The 13,903-nt window shown below is 35.4% G+C and overlaps 1 protein-coding gene across 15 annotated transcripts in view; it reads left to right on the top strand.

The window, feature by feature from the left end:
- UTRN (utrophin) overlaps positions 1–13,903 on the top strand; it is a 589,012-nt gene that overhangs the window by 535,693 nt on the left and 39,416 nt on the right. For all 15 annotated transcript variants that reach the window (XM_074397323.1, XM_074397322.1, XM_074397326.1 and 12 more), the window contains one exon: positions 2,486–2,597. In XM_074397323.1, coding sequence (XP_074253424.1) covers positions 2,486–2,597 — 112 coding nt within the window. The remainder of the gene's footprint in view (positions 1–2,485; positions 2,598–13,903) is intronic.

Here is a 13,903-nt window from a genome sequence, read left to right as displayed (position 1 = left end):
CCAGCAGGTCAGAGATTAAAGTTGTGAGAAGATATTCAGGAGGCAGTGTATTGAGAGCTACTGCTCTGGAGTCAGGCTACTTGGATTTGAATCCTGGATCTGCTGTTTGGCACTGAGACTTTGAATAAGATACTTGACCTTCTTGAACCTGAGTTTCTTCAACTTCAAATTCAATGAGTGTTTCCTCATAGGAATAGTTAATACATGAAGATGTCTAGGGCAATACCTGTCACAGAGTAGGCATTCAGTACATGTTTATTTCTTGTTACTACCAATAACATCATTAGTGGGATAGTAGCTAAACCTATGAGTGTATTGTTGAACATTTCCATTAAGTGGAAATACCAGAAAATCCTGAGCAATGGTGTTGCTCAGTAAAAGGCAGGATTAGAGAGAGGTATGATAAGGGAGAGAACAGGATTCTTCAAAGAGGTAAAGAAGCATATTGTTGTGGAACTCAGAGAAAAGGCCTTATCAAGATGGTAGAGATGTTTGTTAAGTGCCTCAGAAAGAGTCTTTGAATCAGGAGAAGTCATTAGGAATCTTAGAGAAGACTCTATCCATGTCAATATAAAGAGGGAAGGCAAGTCTCAAGCTAGTATCTCAGGATAACACATAGGCCAGTATGTGCAAACAACTTGTTTAGGAAATCTAGCCATAACTTAAAGAAAATATGTCAGGATGTTGAAAATGGTAATGTGGTAAGTGATATATTGTCTTCCTTTTACTTGCGTGTATATTTTTCCAATTTTCTATTGGTCCAGTTGAAATAGGTCTCATTATTAGTTGTAAAGAGATACGTCTTTCTCTGTGGCTTCAGAGAATGAATGGAAAGGCAAGTGCAGCAATGAAGGTAGAAGAGTATGTCCATTACAGAATAATCTTAACTTCATTCAGACTGTCTATTGAGCTTCTACCCTATGTATATATATATATGTGTATACATATATACATATATATATATATAGTCTGAAGTTAAGATATATGAGTTATATATATATTTAAAACTCATTTTTCCTGAACTTTTATAAATACTACTAGAGTTTTTCACTAATTACTTCCAAATTAAATGTTAATGAAATCTTAGATTTACAGAATGTTTCAGGAATTTTTTCAGTTAGAATCATACACAGTTGCTTAGTAGCAGTTGCATAAAGATATTAGAACTTTAGTTTTCTTTCATGTAAACAAAGTGAAGGTAGTCAATCCAAGACTGTTCTCTGGACCACCTGGGCCCTTAGTTCTGTTTTCATGCTCTGTCATTCCTAACATGTGGCTTCCATCTTCAAAGTCACCTCATGTTAGCAAAGTGACTCTTCTGGATGTCAGATCCATTTTCCAGCCGGGAGGAAGAGGGAGTATGCCTCTTCCAAACTGAGTCAGTTCCTTGAAATTCCAATTAGAACCCCCACCCAATAACCTCGGTTTATATTGCACTGGTCACCACCATCAGCAGAAGAGGCTAAGAAACAGTACTTTTCTTGAGGCTCATTGCTAAAATGTGCTAATAGTGCAAGGGTATGTTACCAGTGAAAAGGGGAGAATGGCTATCAGCCAAGGGGGTATTCAGCAGAAAACAAAATTTCATTTAGAAAGAAGATGTCAATCAGACCTGTCAAGGCATGCTGATAAGCCAAGAGATGTTGTTAATGTATGTGATTGTTTCCAACCAGTAGCTTCCCTGGCAAAAGTAAGCTGGCTGTAGTATATGCAGAATGATTTCCTTAAGATTGATTTGCAAGTGATTTTTCAGGTCATTTTAGAAGCTACTCAGCACTTAGTAATTTACAGTCATACAACCTTTAAATTTTGCTTCCATTTTCATTCTGTTTGTTCTATCATTTAATTTTTTTTCTGTAGACGTGGATATAATTTATGTTCTTAATTCTACCAGCAATGCTGACAGAATAGATTTGGGAGATGTTTTCCACTCAGACCCATAGAAACCTATCATCTAAGGTTTTGCTTTTGTAAATAAGATTCTGCAAGTGAAAGTCAATGTGCAGTGTCATTCTCATGCCAGAGATTTCGAAACACCATTCCCATTCAAGAATGCATTCTGATCAAGGCTTTATTTAGTTTGCTCTTTGTTATGCAGTATTTCTTGATTTCTTTTTTTTCTAATGACGAATTTAAACCAAGTATAAAAGTGCTCATTGTTAAAAACTATCTTTGTGAGGGAATTTTAAGATTCTTTTCTTATTGATGGTGTAATTGATATTTTAAAATTTGATGTTTCAGCTTAATAGATATAATTATTTTCTTGTCTTTCATTGTCCCTTTATATTCAAACATTAAATCTTCTGACATGCGTATTTGTCTCCCTCTCATGTATAAACAGATAGAAGCCTGTTTCAGAGACTTGAACTCCAAAATTTTATTATTACTCTTAATTTTGGTAATGTGGATGAATGAAATTTCTTACCACAAATTTGGACTAAGTAATAGTAATGCAAGCCAATTAATTTTCTTTTCTTTTCTCTAGGTATAGAAGCCTTAAGCATTTTAACTATGATGTCTGCCAGAGTTGTTTCTTTTCGGGTCGAACAGCAAAAGGTCACAAATTACATTACCCAATGGTGGAATATTGTATACCTGTGAGTACTAACCCACTGTTCTGTTTTTGATACATTGCCATTGAATTAACTAGTGTCTAAAATTTTATTGCTTATTTAGACTTAATCTGTTTTGAAAAAAAGATCGCTTTGAAGATTGCGTATTTGGTTTTCTTTTAAGTAAACTCATTTATGTTGAATTAATTAGTGCAGAAAAAAATATTAACTTTTTTTAACATCTGTGTTTTGATTTCAAACTTAACTTTTTTGGTAGCAAATTCTTTTAAGAGCTGATACTGACCTACATTGGAAATGATACTATATAATGAAAAATCATGTTTCTTTTAGACACATTTATGCTTTCATAGTTAAATGCTGTATTCACATAAGCAAAAATACAGAAAACAGAGACATTAGAAATATAATTCCTAAATCTAGCTCCAGAGTAAACTACCTTCTAATTTTTCCATGTCTCTGGTTTTAAGATTCTATTTCTATTTCTATTTCTATTTATGTACCTTTGTTCCTGCTAATTTTCATTCAGCATTCCATTTTGTCACACAATATATTTGTATTAGTCACAAATTTTTTAATTGAGTGAATTACTACAGTTTACCTAACCATTCCCTTAAATTTGGACATTTAGTTTATTTTCAATTTTCTGATGTTATAAACAACACTCTTACAAATATCTTTGTGAAGATAGCTCATTCCAGTTATCATATAAATTACATTGCAATAGAATAAAGCACTGTAAGCAGGTTATTTGAGTCAAGAATATGAGTATTTTTTATATGGTCAGAATGCTTGATGTCAAGTTTTTTTTTAAGAAATTTATCCCACTTTACATTATTATCACACTTGGTTAAAGTTTCCATTTTACTATAGCCCCAGCAGCATTGGACATTATTTCTTGTTGTTCCTTTGATCTAAGGCTATTTTTTCCTGAAGTTATCATCATGTTCTATTAATAGCTATTGCTTTGCTTTCTTCCAAATGATGCCCAAATGTATCCATCAAGCTGTCTGTTTTCTTTGGTTTAGGGAATTGAGTTACTTTTTTGGATCATAAATTGACAGAAAGACTGCAATACTTATAAAATATATACATATAAATCTCACAGTCATAGGTATCTTATCTCAAATAAAAAGTACGCTGTGTATGGAGAGGAAATCTCTAGAAAATGTTGCTGAATTATAATGGAGGAAGTGCCATATCACGTAATAGCTTTAACCAGGAAAAAGAAATCTCCCCAAGAACATTGATGAGACATCATTTCTTCCTATTATTAGCTTACTTATTCACTCAACAGATTAATATTGAACACTTAGCAGGTGTCAAGCCCTCTTGTCAAAGATAAACAAAACCAGACACTAAAATGGTAAGGACAGATTTTAATCAATAATATTCTGATGACGCACATAGACTTCTATTTGTACAGAGGTGACTGGGTGTTTTCAGGAGGGAAGGGACTGGGGGAACCAAAGAGGGACTTGAGCAGAGTCAAGGAGGTAAAAAATGGCAAAGCATTGGTCACATCATTCTGTGAGACCAGCTCTGTCTGTGAACTGGCAAATGTCAGAGTTGGGATTCTAACATTCCAGAAAGACCGGGAGGCAGAAAGACAGAGACTTATCTTTCCCGCTGATTACATTTCTAAGAAATGGCTTTCAGGTTTTTGAGAAAGACAATCCTGAGCTGGAGATACATACACATCTCAAAGGGACAGAGGAAGGATTTACCATTGTAAGCCCTTTGTAGTAAATGCCCTAAGAATGAGCAGAGGCCTGCCTGTTTTCAGGTGTTAGCTAGAGCAAACAGTAAATTCTTTTGGCAGCCTGGAGTTTGTTTTTCTGGCAGTTGCTTTAAGGGGGCAGATGCCTTAATGATCCCTTTTTTAGGGTCATCCTAGGGATGTGGCCTTGAAGTGTTAGAAATTATGTTCATGTTTGTTGAAGTCTTTTGATGGAGAAGTGGGTGGAACGGGATGGGCAAAATGATTTGTGCTGAAAATCTGCAGTTTTTGTAGGCCAAGGCTTCTGTGGAGAACCAAGCTTACAGGAGGCCAACACAAATTTGGTCAAGGAGGCAATCCTTGTTAGTAATTTCAGCTCTGATAATGTATCAGGGTATACCGAGAAAGACAAGATTGTGGACTTTCCTACTACTCTCCCTTTAGGAGGAAGAATGTGTGAGAATGAACAAGGAAACAAATAAATGAGGTTATTATAGATTGCAGTAAGTGCCTGTAAGGAAAAGAATGGAATGGATAACGAGATAGAATGATGAGAAGAGACACTTTAGATAAAGAAATGAGTAAGGTTTGTCTGAGTTGACATTTGAGTTGAGACCAAAGGTTGAGAAAGATTCAGCCCTGTAAAGAACTAGTAGAAGCATATTTCAGAGAGAATAAGCAGAACACGCAGTGGTCTGAGATGGGAAAAAGGTTAGTGTGACTGGGCTGCGGAAGGTGGAGCCTGTTCCCCAACAGGTGCATGGGAAGGAGCACCGACTACACAACTGGAGGCGCCCAGTGCACAAGGAAACTGGGGAGGCTTCTGTTTAAAAATTATTAAGACTTTCAAGGTGGCAACACCAGAGCAGTAAATCCAGTTCAAGACCCTTGTGATTTTAGGGCTCTTTATAACTGCATAGGTCTGATATCCTTGAAACCCACCCTAGGGTTGGGAAAGGGGTAGGTGTGACCTGGGAACAGAAGGAAACCGGGACAAGTTTGACAAAAGAGAGAGAATAGCAGGCGATGGAATTAAAAAGAAAGGCAGCCATCAGATTGAATAGAACCCTGGGGATCATTGTAAGGAATTTGGATTGGGGAAAATACAGTAGTAATATTTATATGATAATAGCTATGATAGAAATTTAGGAAGCTGATTCTAAAATTCTAATATCGAAATATCATAAAGTAAATATACATTGTTATAGTAAAGGTATATAAAATTACTATTTTTCTTGGTCTTAAACATAAAATTCCTAATGGCTTTACAAAATACCCAAACAGTTTGGAACCTATGTGTCTTCAACAATTGTCAGCCAGTGGGAGCATGCTTGAGAATCACTGATACACATGTAATTCCACTCTCCAGCTACTGATTTTAAATGAAATCTGTAAGTTATCCAAAATTGTTCTTGTTGAATAGTCTTTCAATAGTCGCTGTTACCGTTTCCAAGATTGCAGCATATCCTGCATTATACAAGGGTAGCTTCCTTTTTCAAGACATGCTTTGGGAGGTCCTTTTCCCATTTCTGAGGCTTTGTAGTGATCTTATCAACAGCCTACTTATAAATCATCTGTATGACAGGTCACTTTCTGCATTTGACCCTACAACGTTTTATAAAATAACTAAACATGTATGTAAATTGAATCTTCAAAAAGATGCTTGTATTTAATAGCAATGAATGACCTGATTTAACTGCTTTCTGAAATTTCTTTCTTTTCGCCCACATTCCTTACTCTTTTAAGTTTTATTTATGGTTCATCCATCTTTTACTCAGCATTTCCTAAAGTCATTTCATGTCTGTCTTAGAAAATGAACTCAAGTGTGAATTTGTTCAGTACGGTGATAATAAGCACCACTTGAGTGTTGAATGGATCAGACCTTCCCATATGGATCTTGATGTTTGCACTTCTCAGAGCATGTCTCCTTTTTGGTTAAGAAGATGCTCCAGTCACCTTACTGACTTCATCTCTTTCCTTTTCAAAGTCCTTTATAGCTGACTCTGAATTTTCCTATTTTTAAAAGCTTTCTGCAATTTAGAAATCTTATTTTAAATCCACAAAGCACCCTAAATATTTTGCCAGCATATCTGCTTATTATTTATGATAATGTTTGTCTTTAGTGGTAAGAAGACTAATGGTATGTTAATGACTATCATGACTTCATGAAAATATTTTATGATATTGATGATTTTATATATATATAGAAATTATCTGAAGAAATGTAGCAGAATTTTTATTTCTCTAGGATATGATTTTTAAAAAATCTTATTTCTCTCTACCATTTTATAACCCACATTTGTACATTTAAGAATTCCTTCATTAGGCTTAATAAGAAGAGCTGATTTTCAAGAGACATGACCAGATGATGTTTAGTGCCTGTCATCATTCTGTCTCCATATGTCCAAATCCCACCTTCTCACAAAAACAGCTTAACTCCCACTTTGTGTGTGAAATCTCCCCCACCTCCTCTGGTTTTACCATCATCAAAGCACTTGAGTTCAGGGACCTCTGCCAATAACCTTTACTTTACCAATTAGTATTTGATTCTGTGTTCTCTTGGATCATTTTCTAACTGTGAGGTGTTTTTGTCTTCTAAATTATCTTTTTACCTCCTTGAAGACTGGGATGATTTTTATACTTTTTTCCCCTGCGTTAGTTAAATATGCCTCATAAAATCTAAGTGAGCTCATACCTGACTTTATAAATACTAATTATAGAATATTAAAGCTGGAATTAAAGCTCTTAAAGATCATCTAACTTATCTTTATTTTAAAGAAAAAGCTAAGTCTTCACAAAGGTAAGTGGTTTGTGCGAAGTTAATAGATTTAGTGATTTAACTCTATTAAAGAAATACACACACACACACGTACTCTCACACACACAATTAGCACATTAGCAAATGGGTTTATGTATCTTTGCTGGAATATTATATTTGTTGAATACCCTTTTACATACCAGGCATTTTGCTAGGAGTTGGAAATACAGAGAAAACTTCATGAAGGAGAAAAAAGACCTCTGTGAAGAAATTCAGCAAGACTGTAATATTTTATAGAATGATTAAGCTTATGAATCAAGATAGTAGTCATTTTTTTTCTTATTATCCATGCATTACATCTTTGAATTCAGGGATTATCACTTATCTTATAAATAATTATATCTTATATTAAAGATGTTCAGATTAAATTTTTTTTTATTTATGATGATTTAATTTCATAGTGAAAATTACCTTACTCAGATCTTCTTTAAAATCATCTTTGTTGTAAGTAACCAAAATTTAATTCATATTAGAAACATTTTCATATGTTGCTAGGTCATATAAAAGATAGTGTGTGGTTTTGTTTTTTGAGATGAGATTTACTCTATTAGTGAATTTCAATTGTGTTATCTATAGCCACATGCTGTACATTAGGTGTTCAGAATTGATTTATCACATAACTGAAAGTTTATACCCTTTGATCAGTCTCTTCTCTTTTCCTCCACCCCTCAGCCCCTAGTCACCACCATTCTACTCTCTGTGATTATGAGTTTGACTTTTTTTTTTTTTGAAGATTCCACATATAAATGAGATCATGGAATATTTGTCTTTCTGTATCTGGGTTATTTCACTTCATATAATGTCTTCCAGGCTTATCTAAGTTATTGCAAATGACAGGATTTCCTTCTTTTTTATGGCTGGATATATTTCATTGTATTTTCTTTACTCATTTATCTGTTGTAGGATACTTAAGTGGATTCCATGTCTTGGCTATTGTGAATAGTGCTGCAGTGAACATAGGAGTATAAAGATCATTTGGAGATAATGATTTTATTTTCTTTGGATGTGTATCCAGAAGTGGGATTGCTGGATGATATGCTAGTTCTATTTTGAATTTTTTAAAGAACCTTTAGACTGTTTTTCATAATGGGTGAACCAAAGATATTTCTTCTATTAAATTGGAGAGAATGATGAATTTCACATGATTTGTAAAAGTTCATGCAATTGCTGACAGTAAGATAGAACTGGATAGGGTTAAATACTGAGAAGAATGGAAAATGTTTGTAATAGCTACCAGGGTCAATCGTGAGTCACACAGAGATGTGTAAACTGATTGCTACCTTGCCACAAGAGTGCAGCTGAGGGTAATTGGCAAGGACTCATAGTTTGTGACTCTGTCATTGCTCAGCAGCTTTGGAATTAAAAGATGAAAAGTATATTTGAAGGCCAAAACAGTGAAGAATTCAAATGTGTTTATTATACTGTGGTTGATTTGGGGTATCCTCATGCTGAAGAAATCCCAAGGTGGGGTAAAGGGCTGGAGATCAAGATGATGGGCAAAGAAAGGGTTTATTTATAATATAAGAAGTGAGAACAAGAGCCAGAAGATTCCAGTCAGTGAAAGATTTTTTTTCAAGTTAGAGATTTTGGAATAAATGCTGTTTTAAGTTATGATGAGGCCTGGGGTTTGGCCATACCCCAATGTGTGACTGAAGTGGGACATAGAAGGTTTTAGAGATGAGATGGCTTCTAGAAGGTCATCACTACGTCTCTAGAAGTGACAGATAATAGCCCTGTCTGGCACTGTGCCATCAAAGGAGAGGGGAAGGGCACACTGGCTTTAGTAGGTGAAGCTAAGGGGAACATGGTGTGTAAGAGAGAAAAAATAACATTTTGTTCCTATCTTAGTTTCACCGTTAAGGTTCCTGTAACAAAAGACAGATTAACAAGAGAAAAGCATACAGATTTATTTAATATAAATATTACACGACAAGGAAACCTTTATCAGGAGGAGAAGACCCAAAGAAACATGGAAGTCTGTGTATTTTTATGCTTAGGTTTGATGAAGAGTGGACACTTATGTAGAACTATGATTGAACAAGAAGATATGACCTAATGATAATGAACTAGGGGAACTTAGCAAGGCCTGTTTGTTCAGATCCTTCTCTGTGTCCTCTTGCCTTCAGATATAAGGATGTTTCTTCCCTCTGGGAATAGGGAGGGCACCTCTCAAACAAGAGTCTTATAACCCTTTAGGGAAGAAGGGTGGGAGAAGGTCAGAGAGATCTTTCTGTGTCTGCTGTTTTCTCAACTGCCAATGTGCTATATTTGGAGGTAGTGTGTCCTGAACCCTCTCAAGTGTAAACATCCTTTTCTCTTGATTTTTGTGAAAGAGATATTATACAGCTAAAAATGGACAAGATTATATAGAAGATGGCATTATCATGGGAGCATCAGGACTGATTCAAGGCGATAGGTTGAAATATTAATTATGAACAAAATGTAAGGGAATGTGTAGAAGAACACAGAATCCACTGTAATGGAGAAAGAAAGGTAGATAGATAGGCTGTTTGTGCATGATAGTAATACTATCCATGGTGGGAAAATGAGAAACAGGGAAAGAAAACGGAGGAAATACTAAAAGGAAATAAGCAAGAAAAGGTTAGCCAGGATAGGAAAGTTTGAGAGACCTGTTAGCTCAGGGAGAAGAGATGAGACACTTGCAAAATTTTGTAGCTTGAAAGGTCAACAACATCACTACTTCCAGTATTTCAGTGTCAAGGGTAGATTCGTTGTCAATGTCATAGTTCAATTGCTGAGCTTTACATAGGACTAGTTTGTACTGGTAGCTTTGTTGAATTTGGTGAGAAGAAGGGAAGACAGGAAAAAAATACCTCAATGAGAAACAGCTTGTTAAATTAATACCACTCAAAACAGATTTGTATTGCAGGTTTTAAGCAAGTACAGTTGTTTTTAAAGCAAGAGGTTCAGAAGTATTCTTGTTGATATTGATTAATAGAGAAATAAACTGAAATTACATATTTTCCATAAGAAGAATCATATTTTCAGTGAGAAGAATCACAACTTTCTAGTAAAAAAAATCGGAATTCTCTTGTAAGTTAAAAAATAAATTACGTTTTTTCTTTATGAACTATATGCCATTGGCAAAAACAAAAACGTCAACACATAAAGAACAAAGAAAACAAATCTAGAAACAGTTGTTTTGAGCAATCCTCTCCACCCCTGCCAGCACCAATATGCTTCGTAAGACTATAAAAATCTAATATTATAAAAATGCTGATTCATTCTTTGGAAAGCTCTACCTTGAGTTAGGGTAGTTTGTTTTTTGGCAGTCTTTTCTCTTTAGATGGTCATGGGGTATTTGCCAACGTACTGAAAATGCAGCATCACGGCTGTTTCTCTGACCTCAGCATCCTGAAGTGGTGTTTCAGCTGCTGCCCACCTTACATCGTTTTCCCATTAAGTCCAGTGTATTTAGATTTGTCATTAGCTTCTAAGGTGAAGTTTGGGCAAAATCCATCTTACTTAGGAAAACTTACCATGCTACTTATTCTTGACTCCTTGGTGATTCTGCTAATGCTAATTTTTTTAGCTTCATATTTTTTCATTAAGACTTGAAAGTCTCTGAGCTTTTCTTACTGATTGCATCCTATCCATGGAATTCAAATGTGTCTGAATTTCAACTTGTTGAAATGATTGAAACTTAAATAAAACTGAGGGGTTGTTTTGTAGTTAGCAAAAAAAAAAAAAAAACTTGTTAAGAATGTCTTTAAAATAAGTCCTGTGATAATGAAATGTACTGCTTAGCAGTATGTATATACCAGTTGGGACTACTGATTTCTATATTTAAGAAGTAAATCTTACTAATGAGGGTGCTGTTCAACAATGATTTTAGCACTTGTACATGATCCAAATGATAATGTTTAATTATTCTACTTGTGTGCCAAATGACTGTGTTTTTTTTTTTAAATATAACCTTGATTTACCTCTTTGTAAGTCCTTGTTTTCATCTGTATATTACTTATTCATATTTGTAATTAACAATTAAAATCCATTGTTTGGAGCATTGAGGAATTAGTTAATACTAGTATCTTAAGTTAGGGAGTGACCTCCCCCCCATTCCAAAATTGTTGGGAGAATTAAAACAAATGTGGTTTTGTTTCTTTATTTGTGATTCTTTTTCTTGTTTTGTGTATATTATTCGGTAATTAGAAGTTATGTATTATGAGGTTTAGGTTATTTGGTAGCATTGTAAATAGCTTCTTTTTGTGTGCTGCTTTGTGGGTTTTGGGGAATACTAGTAAGAGTCCTTTGAGCCAACCTAGTAAAGCAGTTTATTGAAGGATCACTTGACTATGAATACTATGGGGGTCAGCTTTTCTACATTCTGGATTCTTCTATACCTTATCCTTGCTACTCTTTTTGATATATATTAGTGAAAAGGGAACTTTCAGCCATATATTAATGCTTTTGAAGTTCGGTGGTGCATAGCTGTCAACATAAAGTAAGATGATACAGTTTGGAATGTGAACAGGGACATATAGAAGGATACATATGCATTCATATAGAGATATACAAACTCAAGCAAAAGATAGAGGAACTCTAAATTACATTCCATATGAGGTATTTATATTTGTTCTCTATCAAGGATAAAATAGAAGAAAATTTAAAATTTCCTAACTGTATTTCGGTTGGTAAAATAAAATTTCAAGAGTAAAAATATTATCTGATTTCACCTTACAAATGATTTTCTTTAGGGTTTCGGGGCAAACTTATACAGATAGTTGTATCACAGGGTGGATTTTATTTCAGTGACAGTTTCCATATTTTATTCATTCATTTATATTAGTTGCTAGGGAACAAGTAAAAAACTGATTAATTCTTATTCTACAGGTAAGTTTTCATTGTCTTACTGCTACTTAATAGCAGTACAGTGGAATCAAGTACATTTTCAGAATTCACATGCCCACTTATCTGTGTAGGTTCAGTTCTAAAATGCTTTTCACAGTGAGTCACCATCATTAGCTTTCCAAAAATGACAATTTGAAGGACAGCCCTAATTTGTATATGTGAATTTTTTTTTTTTTTTTTTTTTTTGAGACGGAGTTTTGCTCTTGTTACCCAGGCTGGAGTGCAATGGCGCGACCTCCGCTCACCGCAACCTCCGCCTCCTGGGTTCAGGCAATTCTCCTGCCTCAGCCTCCTGAGTAGCTGGGACTACAGGCACGTGCCACCGTGCCCAGCTAATTTTATTTTTTGTATTTTAGTAGAGACGGGGTTTCACCATGTTGACCAGGATGGTCTCGATCTCTTGACCTTGTGATCCACCCGCCTCGGCCTCCCAAAGTGCTGGGATTACAGGCTTGAGCCACTGCGCCCGGCCTGTATATGTGAATTTTTATGTGCTTGTTGAAATATCAGACCAGAGGGATTTGGGGAAGATTGGTGGTAGCATGGCTTCAGAGTTTTTCCCTGTCTTTTGCCTTTTCCATTTTCCTCCCATTTGTAAAGTAGTTACATTTATAAAAAGACATTTGTAACAAGAACGACTAGACAGCAAAACAAAAATGTGCAGTGTTTACAACCAAACTAGATGACAAGAGAGATCCAAAATAAATCCAGGTGGCAACAAGCCACTATCGACCACAAAACCTGTAAGATGTCACTGCCTGTATGAGAGGAAGGAGAAGGAGGTGAAGGTGCTTAAGAACCCAAAACAGGCAACAGATATTCAGCGGAAAGCTGGCTTGAGAGCAGAGCTAAACCTGGTGGGGCTTTGCTATGCACAGAGACTAGGGTAAAAAGGTGTGACATATCTAGAATGCGCCTGCCTGCTCCATCAGAGCTTCCTTCCAGAAAGAAGGTCCAACACTGAGCAAAACTTCTGGGAACAGAATCAACACGGAGCATCTCAGGCAACAGAAATAAAAGAAAGTCTAGTTCAAAATGCACATGTGTGCTGGTAGAGGGTGTTGGGGAACAGGACCAGGAATCCCCAAACTCAAGTGCTGCTATGAATGGAATATTTATGTCCCCCAAAAACTCTAGAGGTGAAATTTAATCTCCAATGTGATCGTGTTAGGAAATGGGGCCTTTGGAAGTGAGGATGGAGTTGTCATGAATGAAATTAGTGCACTTTTAAAAGTGACCTCAGAGAACTCTCTCTTCACCATGGGAGGACACAGTGAAAATGGCTGTGTATGACCCAGGAAGCAGACTTATTAGACAACAGATCTGCCAGTGCTTTGATCTTGGACTTACCAGCCTCCAGAACTGTGAGAGATAATTTCTGCTGTTTTATTTAAGCCACTTAGTCTATAAGGATTCTGTTAGAGCAGACTGAATAGATTCAGACACTTACTGTATTTGTAAATACCACACAAAAGCAAGAGAAGGGTTAGAAAAGCTTTCCTCAACCTCACTTCATTCTAAAGGTATAGGAAAATTAATTATACTACCAAAATTGAGCAATGAAAGTATCAAGACCAAATGTCATAAAAAGCGATTTTAAGAAAAAGAGATAAGGAACAAAATTTTATCACTGCAAATAAAGTATGCCAGTGTAACTACTTTATGAATTGGGGGAAAATGGAAAAGTAAAACTATATTTTAATGTTTTCACTAATCATATGGCAAATGATTAGTGAAAACATTAGTGTATCAGTGTTCTAAAACTGTTATGTACATAATATGGAAAAAAGAAAATGAATAATTATGGGATTGTCTAGGTCTATCATCTCTTATGTCCTTGAGAACCAGATTTTTGGTTTTGAGAAAAGGACATAGAGGTGTATTAGAAAACAAGTTAGGTCAAATCAGAAATCTGAATTGGAC

Source organism: Saimiri boliviensis, chromosome 4, assembly GCF_048565385.1.
Source record: "Saimiri boliviensis isolate mSaiBol1 chromosome 4, mSaiBol1.pri, whole genome shotgun sequence".
NCBI classification, from domain to species: Eukaryota; Metazoa; Chordata; class Mammalia; order Primates; family Cebidae; genus Saimiri; species Saimiri boliviensis.
This window is presented reverse-complemented; position numbering and strand designations above follow the sequence as displayed.